General features: G+C 44.1%; 1 protein-coding gene across 1 annotated transcript in view; it reads right to left on the minus strand.

Annotated features, from left to right (window-relative positions):
• Nucleotides 1–14,284, minus strand: part of myo15b (myosin XVB) — a 456,255-nt gene that overhangs the window by 74,641 nt on the left and 367,330 nt on the right. The window contains exon 35 of the mRNA XM_036133239.1: nt 5,958–6,117. Within this exon, the coding sequence (XP_035989132.1) occupies nt 5,958–6,117 (160 nt within the window). The remainder of the gene's footprint in view (nt 1–5,957; nt 6,118–14,284) is intronic.

The following is a 14,284-nucleotide window of genomic DNA, read 5'->3' on the forward strand; positions in this document are numbered from 1 at the left end:
AGGTACACCATAATAACTCTTTATTATTTATTGTTACAATTGTCTTGCAGTTAACTCTGTATCGCTCATAAACATACAGTAGCTACTGGCTGAGCTTTTACTTTCACTGTGACTGTGTGTGCCGTCTTTTATATTCTTAGGCAACGTTCACACTGCAGGTCTTAATGCTCAAATCCGATTTTTTTGTGAAATCGGATTTTTTTGCGTGGTCGTTTACATTTCCAAATATATGCGACTTGTATGTGATCTCCTGTGTGAACTGAAGGCGTTCAACCGAAGTGTCCCGCATGCACACTCAAGGCGCAATGACGTCGCACGTAGCAAGAGTCCTCAGTGTTTGTGGAAGTAAACATGGATTATATTGCTGCCGTGCATTTTGCGGTCATTAATTCATTTTCTAACCGGAGTTTTCCCTCCATTGACTGCTCTTCTCATTGTAGTGCGCTATGGGTGTCGTCTTTCTTCCTGCTTCTGCATAGCAGGACGCAGAATAGTGACGTTTGTCGAGTATCGGTGACGTACAGGTTGGATAAATGCGACCCGGCCGTACAGACACAGGTCGCATTTGAAAAGATCAGATACGTATCGGATTCAGGACCACATATCCAAGTGGTCTGGGTTGCATTTGAAAAAAATCTGATCTGTGTTGTTCAGACTGTTTTAAAAAGGTCAGATACAGGTCGCATATGGGCAAAAAAAAAACATCGGAATTGGGTCACTTCAGGCTGCAGTGTGAACGTAGCCTTAGACTTGATACTGGCTCTGAGTTTATCTGCTTGGCCATGTCTCCACAAGCTATTTCAGGAGCTACTGTTGCACTTTCAGTAAAGTACCGTAGTGCACTGTGCTCTTTTTTTGTCTCTGCTCTATCCTCTCCTTCCCCAGTCAATATTGGCAGAAGGCCATTCACATTGAGCCTGGTCCTGCAGGAGGTTTCTTCCGGTTAAAATGTTTTTTTACCACTGTTGCTACATGCTCGTTCAGGATTTAATGCTGCAAGTCAATGACGCAATGCAATCTGCTTGGTTTCCTGAGATAGAAAACTTTTTGACTAATCTATCTGTATGATTTGATTGAATTGACTGTGTAAAGTGCCTTGAAATGACGTGTTGTGACTTGACGCACAACATACCATCTGAATTACTTGCTCAATTATATTAAAAACGAATTGTGCTGAGTAATTTTCACAGGTCACAGTGTTGGATCAATTTATTTTCATTTCCATTATTTGTTATGGGTAACATATTTCCAAATATCTTTTTAAAACGTAAACAGATGTTGAAAAACATTTTTATTTCAAAGGTTCCTCTCAAGTAAAAAAAAAAACATTGACATTTTACAGAAGATTCAGCATTTTATATTGAACACTTCCCTACTCTGACATATTTTTCTATGCATTTCAGGACTGGTACAGAATGTCTCTAATAACCGAAAACACTAAAAGTAACACAAAAATCTGAGCTTTTCCCATCTAGTTTTTTAATTACAGTTCTGTTGTTACCTAATGTTTCAGTGGAAGAAAGTATCCTGTTCACATTGCCTGGTTTATGGAAGTTGGAATGCAGAGGTTGGTTAATAAAGTTCTCTTTCAAAAGTGAATATTAGACTGTGTCATGGTTTAAGTTTTGTCTGGCTTCTTTGTTATTTTGTAGTTCACTTAGCTCTCCCTTGCTCAGCCTTAGTCACTTCTCTGGACACTAATTAGTTTTCATTCCCGTCACCTGTCAGGCAGCAATTACCCCTGATCTCTTGCCACCTGTGTTCACCTCTTTATAAGACTCACCTCATTCTGTTCTCGTCGCCGGTCCATAGCGTTCACTCCCGCTCAGTCTCTGCCAGAATCCTTGTCAGCTCAGTTTTTTGTTACCGTCAGCCTGAAGACTCCCTTCAACTTGGTTTTTTGTTACAGTCAGCCAATAGACTTTCCTTCAGCTTTGTCTTGTTCCAGTCTCAGCCTAGATCCAGCTCAGCTCTGTTCACACTCCTGTTCTCATCTCCTGGTGAGCTGTTCCGCTCTCAAGTCCACGGCTCAGATGATCTGCTCTCCAGTGCTCGGCTCAGATGTTCTGCTCTCCAGTGCTCGGCTCAGAGGTTCTGCTCTCAAGTCCACGGCTCAGAGGTTCTGCTCTCCACGACCTCAGCTCAGATGCTCCGTCCTGGTCGCTAGTCTTCGGCTCCAGAGTTCCTCCCGGTCATTCACTCCACACGCCTCCTGCCGGCCAGCTTCTGCACCCAACACCTCCGTCTGTTCAATGACTCTGGTCCCATCATCATCCATCTTCCACACCATTCAATAAAACTCACTCCTAAGAACTAGCTCTGTGTGTGCGTGCTGTGTCCGGGTTCATCCTCGAAAAATATCATAACATTATGGACCGGCCAAGGGATGAACCCGAGCACGCACAGAGCCTGGTGCAGAAGCTGGTAGGGTCTGCCTCGCCTCCGGTTCATCTAGCCTGGGTCGCCGTGCGGCGACGCCTCGCCTCTCTTTTTGTCTCGCCATGGTCGCTGGATTGCGACGTCACGCTTCCGGTTCGTCTGCCGGGGTCGCATCCGCGATGCCCCGCCTCTGACTCTGTTTCCCGGATCGCCTTTAGTGAAGTCCGCCTCCCACGCTGCTCAGCCTTTAAAGACGGCGCTCCTCGTCGTTGCTGCCCAGCGTTGACTTTTGCCGCTGCCCAGCATACTGAGACTTTGCTGCCCAGCACCTCCTGGTTTCTGTTTTGTTTTAAGTTATTTTTGGGTCCTTGTTTTTTGAGTTATTTTTGAATTACTTAATGTTCCTTAGAATCTCAGTGCTCCTTAGATTTCTTAAAGTTATTCAGGTTTTGTTGTGTTCTAGTTCTGCTTTAGTTTCTAGTCTTGCTTTTGTATATATTTTTTACTGTTTTTGAAGAATTATGTCTGCCTTCTGTTCATTTGTTTAGGCTCAACCTTAGTTTTGGTTTACTTAGAAATTTTGGGTGTTTTAGGGTTATTTTGGGGTTTTCTTTCTTTTGAGTATTTGAGTTTATCTAGCTTTCAGTTTTTCTAGCTCGGTTCTATAGTTCTAGGTTAGCTTTTAGTCTTCAGAGTTTTTGAGTTCCAGTTTTTACCTTAGACTTTCTGTTTTGCTTTGTGTACATATTTCTAGCTCTAGTTATCTAGTTTTTCATTAGTTTAGTTGTACTTGCCCTCATCTCCCTGTTCTGTTTTGTTTCATAGTTTTGCTTTAGCGTTTGGTTCCTTTACTAGTTGCCAGTCTTGTTTTGATTTGTCAGTAGATCCGGTTTTAGCCCTGTAGCTTTGTCAGCCCTGTAGTCCCTGTCCTAGCCCCTGTAGTTCCTGTCTAGCCTCTGTAGTTCTAGTCTTAGTTCTGTATTTGTTTTTTTATTAAGCCTTGTTTGTCCCCCCCCTAGTATCTATGTGTCTGGGTTCCTGCGCCGTCTGGGTTCCTGCGCTGTATGGGTTCCTGCGTTGGATGGATTCCAGCGCTCTTAAAGGTCCCTGCGCTTTCTAGGTCCCTACGCCCTTCTTCTCCTGTTTTCTTTGTTTGTTTTTGCCCTGTTTAGGTTAGTTTAGTTCCCTTCAGTAGTTGTTTTCTCCTGTCTTGCCCTAGTGTCTCTGTTCTGTTCCCCTAGCCCTCTTTGTTCTTGTTGTTCCCCTGTTTAGGCGCCGCCAGAGCCCTCCGGCGTTCCACAGTAGCCGGCTGAGCCCTCTGGCACGCCGGCCTGTCGCTGCCCAGCGCACGCAGATCGCCGCCAGAGCCCTCCAGTGCTTATAGTCGCTGTCTGTGCCCTCTAGCGCGCCTGGCCTGTTGCTGCCTAGCTCACCCTCTGTTCTTGGTTCCCCAGCGTGTTTAGACGCCCTCTGTTCTCGGTTCTCCGGCGTGTTTAGACGCCCTCTGTTCTCGGTTCCCCGGCGTGTTTAGACGCCCTCTGTTCTCGGTTCTCCGGCATGTTAGAACGTCCTCAGTTCCCTGGTGTTTAGGTCTTGGTTTCCTGGTGTTTAGATTCCTGGCGTTTAGATTTAGTGTTCCCTGGCGTTTTAGAAGTTCCTGTTTCCCTTGTGCCCCGGCTTTCCCCTTGCGCCCCGGCGATCTCCTTACTCGTGCCCCGGTGTTTCCCTCACGCCCGGCGGGTTTCCCTCTGGCGTTGTCGTACGCCTGTCCTTCCCTTTGGCGTTAAGTACGCCCGTTCCTTCCCTTTGGCGTTTAGTACGCCCGTTCCTTCCCTTTGGCGCTGTCGTGCGCCCGTTCCTTCCCTTTGGCGCTGTCGTGCACCCGTTCTTTCCCTTTGGCGTTAAGTACGCCCGTTCTTTCCCTTTGGCGTTAAGTACGCCCGTTCTTTCCCTTTGGCGTTAAGTACGCCCGTACCTTCCCTTTGGCGCTGTCGTGCGCCCGTTCCTTCCCTTTGGCGCTGTCGTGCGCCCGTCCTTCCCTTTGGCGTTAAGTACGCCCGTTCTTTCCCTTTGGCGTTAAATACGCCTGTACCTTCCCTTTGGCGCTGTCGTGCGCCCGTCCTTCCCTCTGGCGTTTCCGTACGCCCGTTCTTTCCCCCTGGCGTTTGTGCACACCTGTCTTGTCTCCCTGGTGTTTCCTTTCGCTTGTTTCCCAGAGTTCTCTGGACTTTCGGTTCCCCAGAGTTTTCTAACCTTATTTGGTTCCTCCGTGCTGTTGACCCCTGGTTTCCCTGTGTTCTCTAGCCTTTGGTCCTCTGTGTTCGTGACCTTTTGGTTTCCCGTTTTCTCAAATTTTGTTGGTTCCCCAGTGTTTCTCCTAGGCTTTTGGTTCCCCTGTGTTCTGTTTTTTTGTTTGACTCTTGCCCGCCTTCCTGGGACCCCCTCCACCCACCCAGGGTAGAGGTTCTAGGCCGTCCGGGGTCCGGCCTTGAGGGGGGGGAGTGTCATGGTTTAAGTTTTGTCTGGCTTCTTTGTTATTTTGTAGTTCACTTAGCTCTCCCTTGCTCAGTTTTAGTCACTTCTCTGGACACTAATTAGTTTTCATTCCCATCACCTGTCAGGCAGCAATTACCCCTGATCTGTTGCCACCTGTGTTCACCTCTTTATAAGACTCACCTCATTCTGTTCTCGTCGCCGGTCCATAGTGTTCACTCCCGCTCAGTCTCTGCCAGAATCCTTGTCAGCTCAGTTTTTTGTTACAGTCATCCTGAAGACTTCCTTCAACTTGTTTTTTTTGTTACAGTCAGCCAATAGACTTTCCTTCAGCTTTGTCTTGTTCCAGTCTCAGCCTAGATCCAGCTCAGCTCTGTTCACACTCCGGTTCTCATCTCCTGGTGAGCTGTTCCGCTCTCAAGTCCACGGTTCAGAGGATCTGCTCTCCAGTGCACGGCTCAGATGTGTTGCTCTCCAGTGCACGGCTCAGATGTTCTGCTCTCCAGTGCTCGGCTCAGAGGTTCTGCTCTCAAGTCCACGGCTCAGAGGTTCTGCTCTCCTCGACCTCAGCTTAGATGCTCTGTCCTGGTCGCTAGTCTTCGGCTCCAGAGTTCCTCCCGGTCAGTCTCTCTACACGCCTCCTGCCGGCCAGCTTCTGCACCCAACACCTCCGTCTGTTGAATGACTCTGGTCCCATCATCATCCATCTTCCACACCATTCAATAAAACTCACTCCTAAGAACTAGCTCTGTGTGTGCGTGCTGTGTCCGGGTTCATCCTCGAAAAATATCATAACAGACTGCTGATTGATAATAAATTACATTTTTGGCCCTTATCCTTATTGCTGGAAATCATGACTAAATTTGCAAGTTAGATTTTATCATTGAAACCCTGATGCCTCTGTGTAAGAAACAAACCGTTGAAAACCAAATGGAGAGCAGCTGTGTAAATTCAAGCTTCTAGCTAACTACTTTTAAAATGTTAAAATTACTTTTTTCATTTGAAAAGGTCACAGCATAGTCAAGTATTAGTTCTGGTTGGAATGTCATTTCAAATCTGGGTAAAGAAAACACATTGACACTGACCTTATAGGCTCAAATGGTTTTGGTTCTGGTTGTGGCCGACTGTTGTACTGTTTAATGATTTCCCTGATCTTGGAGGTTGGTTCAGGCCGGGGTTTTGTGAGGGGAGTAAGTTCTTTAGGAGGGTCTGGTTCCTCATTTGGTGGGCTGCAAGCACGCCTAACTGTGGGAGGAATGAAGAAAATATTTCTTAATATTTATTTTATGAAACAGACACTTCAAAAAACAGCACTAAACACATATTTACAGTCAATGTTTCCCCTATTTTTTCTTGTGTCTGAGCATACACACAAACTCCCTTGCATTCACTTGACCTCAGTGAGCAGCATCGCACATGCACACTGAAGCTACACTACGCCTGTCCAAAACCTGAGATTATAACAAATTACTTGGCTTACTAAAAAAATCAAGTTACAGCAAAAATTTATTTTAGTTTACATAGTTTAGATTCAACTGATTTGGCCTGATTACATTAAAAAGACTTTAACAGCTGTATAGTATGCTTTATTTCATAGTAGGGTTCCTGATAAGGAAGAACTGACATACATTTACATCTTTCAGACTTCAGATTTTATTGCCATTAAAATATTCACATTTTCTGCAATGAGATTTAGCACAAGCATGTGGTACTGTGCAGCCTCGCTCTGCTCTAGGACAGCTGAGACTACTAACATAGTTCACCACCGAGTGCTAATGTGTACATGAATGGATGAGTGACTGACCAGTGTAAAGCGCTTTGAGGTCGTCAGACTTGATTAACTGCTGCACAAGTCCCAGCCATTTACCAAGCCATACATGTATTGCTGTAGTCCTCAGGCATGCGCTCATATAAATAAATATAAACAGAGCTGCTTTTCAAAAACAGAGGTAGAACAAGAAAGCTGGTCAGAAACCAGCAGAAGCCATGCACTGCAAAGTACTTCAACTGCAGCTGATAATGCCTGCAGAGCACCAGCATTCCAGAAACAAACAGCAGGTGTAGCGCTAAAAAACCAAACAAATTTTTGAAGCGCCAAAGTACAAATTGGTTGAAAAACGGTACTTAAGGCCTCAGATAAGCAGATCCCACACAGCCACAGAAATGGCTTATAATCAGCAGGGCCCCGTGTCAGAAAGCTGGGTTAGTGGATACTCAGAGTAATTTCCTGCATACCCTTGCTTGTCCATTTCAGAAAGCTCAGAAGCCTTGACACTCAGTCAAATTATGACAACAAATTACTCTGAAACAACCCTGCTACCGAGCAGAGTTGTTTAAGCAAACTCTTGAGTTTTTCCTTCTTTTTAGCTGAGATCTGCATAAGGAAGAATTGGGAAAGGCCTGTCCTTTCCTGGAGGAACCTGTATGCTGGAGAGCAAATACTCCAAAGAAATCTCTGTCAGGAGAGGATGATCACGTCAAGAACGAGAGATTGAGGACCCAGTATTCAGCCAGACACGAAAGTGCAAATAAAAAGGCTTTAATAAAGCTCAAAAATAAGTCAGACAGGGATAAGCAGGCTCGGTGGTCAAATAATAGTCCAGGGTCAATACACAAAATGGCAGTCCAAAAAAGGCAGGAATACAGACAGGGATCAGGCAAGCCCAGATAATCAAAAGGCAGAATAAGGTCAGCAGTAGTGATGGGTCCGGCAACACCGATGCGTCGGCGCATGTGTCGAGCTCATAGAGCAAAACCCATGTCGATGCGCGTATCGACACGGGAAAGTCACGTGACCGATACAGGAACTGTTTCGAACTGAATGACGCGCCAAACTGTTTCTGTGGTTAATTTTTAACCATTTTGCAACTCTGGTGAGACGGTGTACCATGGCCCCGCTCTGTGAGCGCCAGATTGACCGGTAAATCGAGAGCTTTGCCTTTTCGCTCAGCTCTCTCTTCACCACATTGGATCGGTACAGCTCCCGCTTCACAGCAGACGACGCACCAATCCGCCTGTCGATCTCCCGCTCCATCTTCCCCTCATTCGTGAACAAGACCCCAAGATACTTGAACTCCTCCACTAGGGGCAGCACATCCTCCCCAACCCAGAGGAGGCACTCTACCCTTTTCCGGTTCAAGACCATGGTCTCGGATTTGGAGGCACTGATTCTCATCCCGGCCGCTTTGCACTCGGCTGCGAACCGCTCTAGTGATAGCTTTAGATCATGCCCTGATGAAGCCAATAGGACCACTTCATCCGCGAATAGCAGAGATGCAATCCTAAGCCCACCAAAACGGATCCCCTCGACACCTTGGCTGTGCCTAGAAATTCTGTCCATAAATGTTAGGAATAGAATCGGTGACAAAGGGCAGCCTTGGTGAAGTCCAACTGTCACCAGAAACGAGTCCGACTTACTGCCGGCAATGTGGACCACAGGGTTTCCGCGGGGCATTAAAAGTAATTAAAAGTCATTAAATGAATTTTTTAAAATTAAGGCCTTAATTAGCATTAAAAGTCATTAAATGTGATCATTGGTGGCATTATTTTTTTCTAAAAAAATATGGCCATAAAAACTGTTTTGTCAGATATATTATCAGATATAACTGATTCCGCGTGTTTGCACGGAACTGCTTCCGGTTGATCGTAAAGCCGTTATGTTCGGAAAAGAAGCTCGAGGCGGAGAAAGATTTGGGAAAATGCAAATTTCAACAAAAGTGGATGGAAAACGAGGAATTCGGGACATGGCTGCAGTCTGTCAACGGTAAGGATGAGGAAGGATTTTGCCGTGTTTTAAAAAAAAAAAAAAAAAAGCTGTACAAAGGGTGTCAATGCTTCACGGTCTGACATGAAGTCGGACAGTCTAGTCCAGGGTGTACGCTATGGAGGATCAAGTCTTCCATAATTAAAAATAAATACAGAAATAAATAAATGCTCAATAAATAAATATGCATACAATTATGTGCCACCAAAAATATAATAAACAAATAAATGTAGGTAGAAAATAAATTATACAGTGAGACAAAATGTATATATCTCCTTTAATTAGCCACTTTATTTATTAATTACTTGTTTTTTTAAGTATTTATTTATGTGCATGTTATAATATTTTGGTCTGTTTTATTCTTTCTTTGTATTTTTTTGCCCTATTTAATTCTCCGATGCTATTTATTTCTGTCTGTCCTTTTTACATTTCTGTTTGCCGTTTTTACATTTCTGCGTGTCCTTTTTACATTTCTGTATGCATTTCTGCCTCATTATGCAAATGAGGAGGGGCTGTGTCTTAAGGGCTCAACTTCTTCCCATTGGTTGGTTAGCATTTTACTGCATCGGTGAATCTACATGGCTTTTCCCCGCACTAAAGAATTGTTTAGTAATTTCAAACTCAGCAGGCAGACGTTCAGTGTCCGACCTCTTACGGGAAGCTGCTAATAGACTGGAAGAATTAGAACGCTGTACATTTGGGATCTGAAATGTTTTTCGGTGGTTTCAGATTCGGCTTTCCAGATCAATAACTCATCGGCGGATGATTTATTCTACAAAACAGACACCTCTAAATATAATGTCTGTGGTTTCTCCGGTCGCTCTACTCTGTGCACTGGCGACTTCAAAAACTATCCACCTCACCAGCCAATCACAGACAGGGTTCTTTCCATCCAATCAGAGTAGGGCTGGCAAATACTACATTCAGATGGATTAAATGAAAATGCTGCAGCTTTTGGCAGAAATTACTAAACATAATGGTGGGATTGAAGAAAAAAAACAACAACAACCAATAAACAGTTTAATATTTTTGCCTAAAATATTTAGTTTAAAATAATTCCTTGAGTTACTAAGTGAGGTTAAAAAAATCTTTTTGTCTCTTTTCTTTCCAGCTTCTGGGTGATGATGCAAAAGTTTCTTGTGATCATAATCATCATTGTTGTCATTATTTAAAGAGAACTTTATCAGGAAGTAAAACAAAATAACATCTAATAAAATGACTTGGCTAAAGACTCAACAGTTTAAAACAACAACAATAATAAGAGTAAGCTGTTCAAATCCTTAAAAACAAACAGAAGTTATTTAAACTGAACTCTAAGATAAACAGGCAACCAGTGAAGGGAGGCCAGGATCGGGTAATATGCTTTATTTTATGTTTTTGCATTAAAAGGTGTGCAGCAGCATTTGAACCAGCTGCAGACATTTGAGTGAGGACTGACCGATTCAGAGATAAAGAGAATTAAACTAATCCAGCCATGATGAAATGAAGGCTTGGAGTAGTGTTTCCATGTTTTTGCCTTGAAAGAATAGGTTTTACCTTTGCTTTGTTCCTTGCATGATAAAAGTGATTTAACTGAGGTCCCTTTTTGACTGTCAAGTTTAAAATCACCGTCCATTTTAAAATCGAGGGGCTAAACATTCATTGTCAGGGTGTCTAAATCAACAGGATCAACAGTTCTTTGGGTGTTTCAGCTGGTATATTTGACAATTCATGATTTGCAAAGACAAAGTGATTTGAGTTTGGATGTTCTCCTCATGCCTTATCATCTAGGTCTATATTAAAAAACCTACAGTAAAGTAATGAAATGTTGATTCTGGATGTAGTGTAGGAATTCCTTCAATATAAACCAAAGAAAATTTTACATTACCAGCCAGAAGCTGGATAAAATCTTTAAAAAAAAGAGACAATAGTACTTTCACGCCTCACGTAGTAGCTCAAGGAAATATTTAATCTAAATGTTTTAGGCTAAATATTTTTGGCTAAAATGAGTAAACCCTAGTGATGGATTTTTGGGTAAACTAAATAGAGCTGTGTTACATGTCATTGTTTCTAAAACGGCATTTTTCTGAGCTGCGTCTAAAAGGGCAAACATTGAGAGTATATCCACTTCTCCAGGGACCACTACACCACTGCGGACAGCCACAGATCAGCTGCAAGGAGCAGAAAACAGCTAACAATGTCAAGTTACTGTTCTGTAACCAACGCAGTCACGTCCGCATTAGCTACCGCAAACAGCACAGCAGCAGCTGGAGCAAGCTCTACCGCCACCAACATCAGGAAATCAGACGGTCTGCGAACAACATTTGGAGCCAATGCCACACTGCATGCGGAGGTGTTCTGTTGTCTGAACACAGCCATCAACAAGTTATATATATATATATATATATATATATATATATATATATATATATATATATATATATATATATATATATATATATATATATATATATATATATATGGGTACTTGTTGATGGCATTAAAAATATTTCTACAGGCATTAAAAGAGCATTAAAAAGCATTAAATTAGGGTTACTCATTCCTGTATAAACCCTGGACCAGACTCTGGCACCGGTCATACAGAGACCTGACAGCCCTTATTAAAGGGCCCGGTACTCACATGGATCCCTCGAGGGACACGGTCGAATGCCTTCTCCAGATCCACAAAGCACATGTAGACCGGTTGGGCAAACTCCCATGCCCCCTCCAGGATCCTGCTGAGGGTGTAGAACTGATCCAGTGTTCCACGGCCAGGACGAAAACCACACTGCTCTTCCTGAATCCGAGACTTGACTATCCGACGGACCCTCCTTTCCTGAACCCCGGAATAGACTTTACCAGGGAGGCTTAAGAGTGTGATTCCTTTGTAGTTGGAACACACTCTCCAGTCCCCCTTTTTAAATAGGGGGACCACCACCCCAGTCTGATAATCCAGGGGAACTGCCCCCGATGTCCACGCAATGCTGCAGAGCCGCGTTAGCCAACACAGCCCCACAACATCCAGAGCCTTAAGGTACTCAGGGCGAATATCATCCACCCCCGGGCCTTGCCACCGAGGAGCTTTTTAACAACCTCGGCAACCTCAGCACCAGAGATGGGAGAACCCGACCCAGAGTCCTCAGGCTCTTCTTCCGCAATGGAAGACATTTTGGTGGGATTAAGCAGGTCTTCGAAGTATTCCGCCCACCTACGTACAACGTCTCGAGTCGAGGTCAGCAGCACACCACCCCCACTATAAACAGTGTTGGTACTGCATGCTTCCCCCTCCTGAGACGCCGTATATTGGACCAGAATCGCTTCGAAGCTGTATGGAAGTCTTTCTCCACTGCCTCTCCGAACCCTTCCCACGCCCGAGTTTTTGTATTACCTGTTGGGAATGTTAATTACAGAGAAGAAGACGATAAACATTGTGTACTACAGTAAGAGAATGTGATGGAACTGTACGGTGTTCTTTATTGGAAATTAACCTTTTCCCTGTGCAATACAGAAGCCTCTCCTCCAGTGTTGATTACCACATGGACATTGAAGACGTATCCACCCCTGAAGAGCTGGTATTACACTATACACGGGACTTCATGACATCCTCAACCCCCTCGCTCCACTAAAAAACAGATCTGTCTCTTTCTCCCTGTCTGCTCCCTGGTTCACACCTGAACTGCGGCTTGTGAAAGCCAAAGGCCAGCAGCTTGAATGGTTTACTGTAAAACTGGACTCACTATCCACAAAGAGATGTACAGAAGCCATTTTCTGGATTACCAAGACTGCATTGCTAAATCCAAATGTAACTTTTACTGCAGCATAATCTGTTCTAATATAGATAACACCAATTTTTCAGTGTTCAACAATATCACTTGATCCCAACTCTCTATACCACCACATTTGTTTTCAACTACCTTTTGTAATTCTCTTATGTCTTTCTTCGACAACAAAATTCAGATAATCAAGATCTTGATTCAAACTCCTCCAATGTCACTTCTGAGCATCACTCACCCACTCATCCGTTTCCTCCTTCGAGCTCACCACCCTATCAGAGATCTCTGACTTCATCCACAAGTTCAAGCCCACCACATATCAGCTGGACCCTCTCCCAGAAGTTCTGGTTAAATCCTTCCTCCCCTCTCTGTCCCCCGCATTTCTGCCATTATCCACACCTTTCCCACCACTGGCAGTGTTTCTACATCATTCAAAACCGCTGCAATATCCCCAATCTTGATAAAACCTGGTGTTGATCCTACCAACTTCAACAACTTCCATCTCTCATTTGTAATCTGCCCTTTATTACCAAAATATTTGAAAAATAGTTGCTACTTAACTTCACGCTCACTTATCAGTCATTAATCTGTATGAACATTTTCAGTCTGGATTCCATCCACTCCTCAGCACAGAAACTGCACTATTGAAAATCACCACTGACCTCCTCATGGTAGCTAATTCTAGTCTACTCACTATCCTCATCCTCCTTGACCTGACCATGGCCTTTGACTCCATTAGCCATCCCACCCTCCTCAATAGATTATTTTCTATAGGCATCACCCACACTCTACCTGACTGGTCCAGATCTTACCTCTCAGGCCGCTTTCAGTTCATTCAACTCAAATCCTTCTCATCCCAGCCTTCTCCCATCACTTCAGGTGCGCACAGGGCTTTGTCCTGGGGCCCTTTCTTTTCATAATTGACCTTGTTCCTCAAACTAAACAGTGACAAAACTGAGGTTCTCCTCAACACTATCCAAATCATCAATATCCAAAATGGACAGTTTCAGTTGACAACTCCATTGTCTCCATTGTCTCCCCAAGTCTGGGTGTCATGCTCGACAGTACTCTCTCTTCTCATTCCCATATCAATAACAGTGCACGGTCTACATACTTTCACCTATGCAACATCAACCGCCTTTGCCCCTCTCTCACCCCCATTCACCTTCTATTCTTGTTAATAGCCTTGTTACTTCTCTCCTAAAGTACTGCAATTCTCTCCTGCCCGGTGTCACTCAAAAATTCCTCCATTATCTCCAGCTAGGCCAGAATTCAGCTGCTAGCATCAACACAATGACCCCCTCCATCCACCACATCACCTCGTTTTACAACAGTTCCACTGGCTTCCAATTCAATTTTGAATTCTGTTTAAAATCCTCCTCTTAGCATTTAGGTCCATTCACAGCCTCGCCCCTCCCCACCTTCCCCCCTCCCTAATCTCGTCTATGTTGCTACACCCTCCCACACTCACCGATCCTCCTCCTCTATCCACTTAACTGTCTCACCTGCCCAAAATGTATTATTATTATTATTATTATTATTATTATTATTATTATTATTATATTGGCATGACTTTTTTTTTGGGTGGGCTGCAAGTAGCCATAACTATTGCTGCCATCCTTCAGATAAACATTTTCAAAATACCTCATGGACATGGTGTAAGAAATATTATTCTGAAGTCACTATGGCCTCACACCACTCAGACATAGGAGGCCTGCAGACATGATGGCTGTGTATAAGATCCACTGTTTGCTGATTGCAAGGCCAAATGCTGCAGCTGCTGGGGGATACTGATTGTCTACGATAGACTGTCTTTGTTTTGTCTCATGCCAAGGCCACTACCGAGTATTAGGGAGAGCGGGGAAAGCGAGACAGGCAGAGACAGGGCAGACGCAGA

Source organism: Fundulus heteroclitus, unplaced genomic scaffold, assembly GCF_011125445.2.
Source record: "Fundulus heteroclitus isolate FHET01 unplaced genomic scaffold, MU-UCD_Fhet_4.1 scaffold_59, whole genome shotgun sequence".
In the NCBI taxonomy this organism is placed as follows: Eukaryota; Metazoa; Chordata; class Actinopteri; order Cyprinodontiformes; family Fundulidae; genus Fundulus; species Fundulus heteroclitus.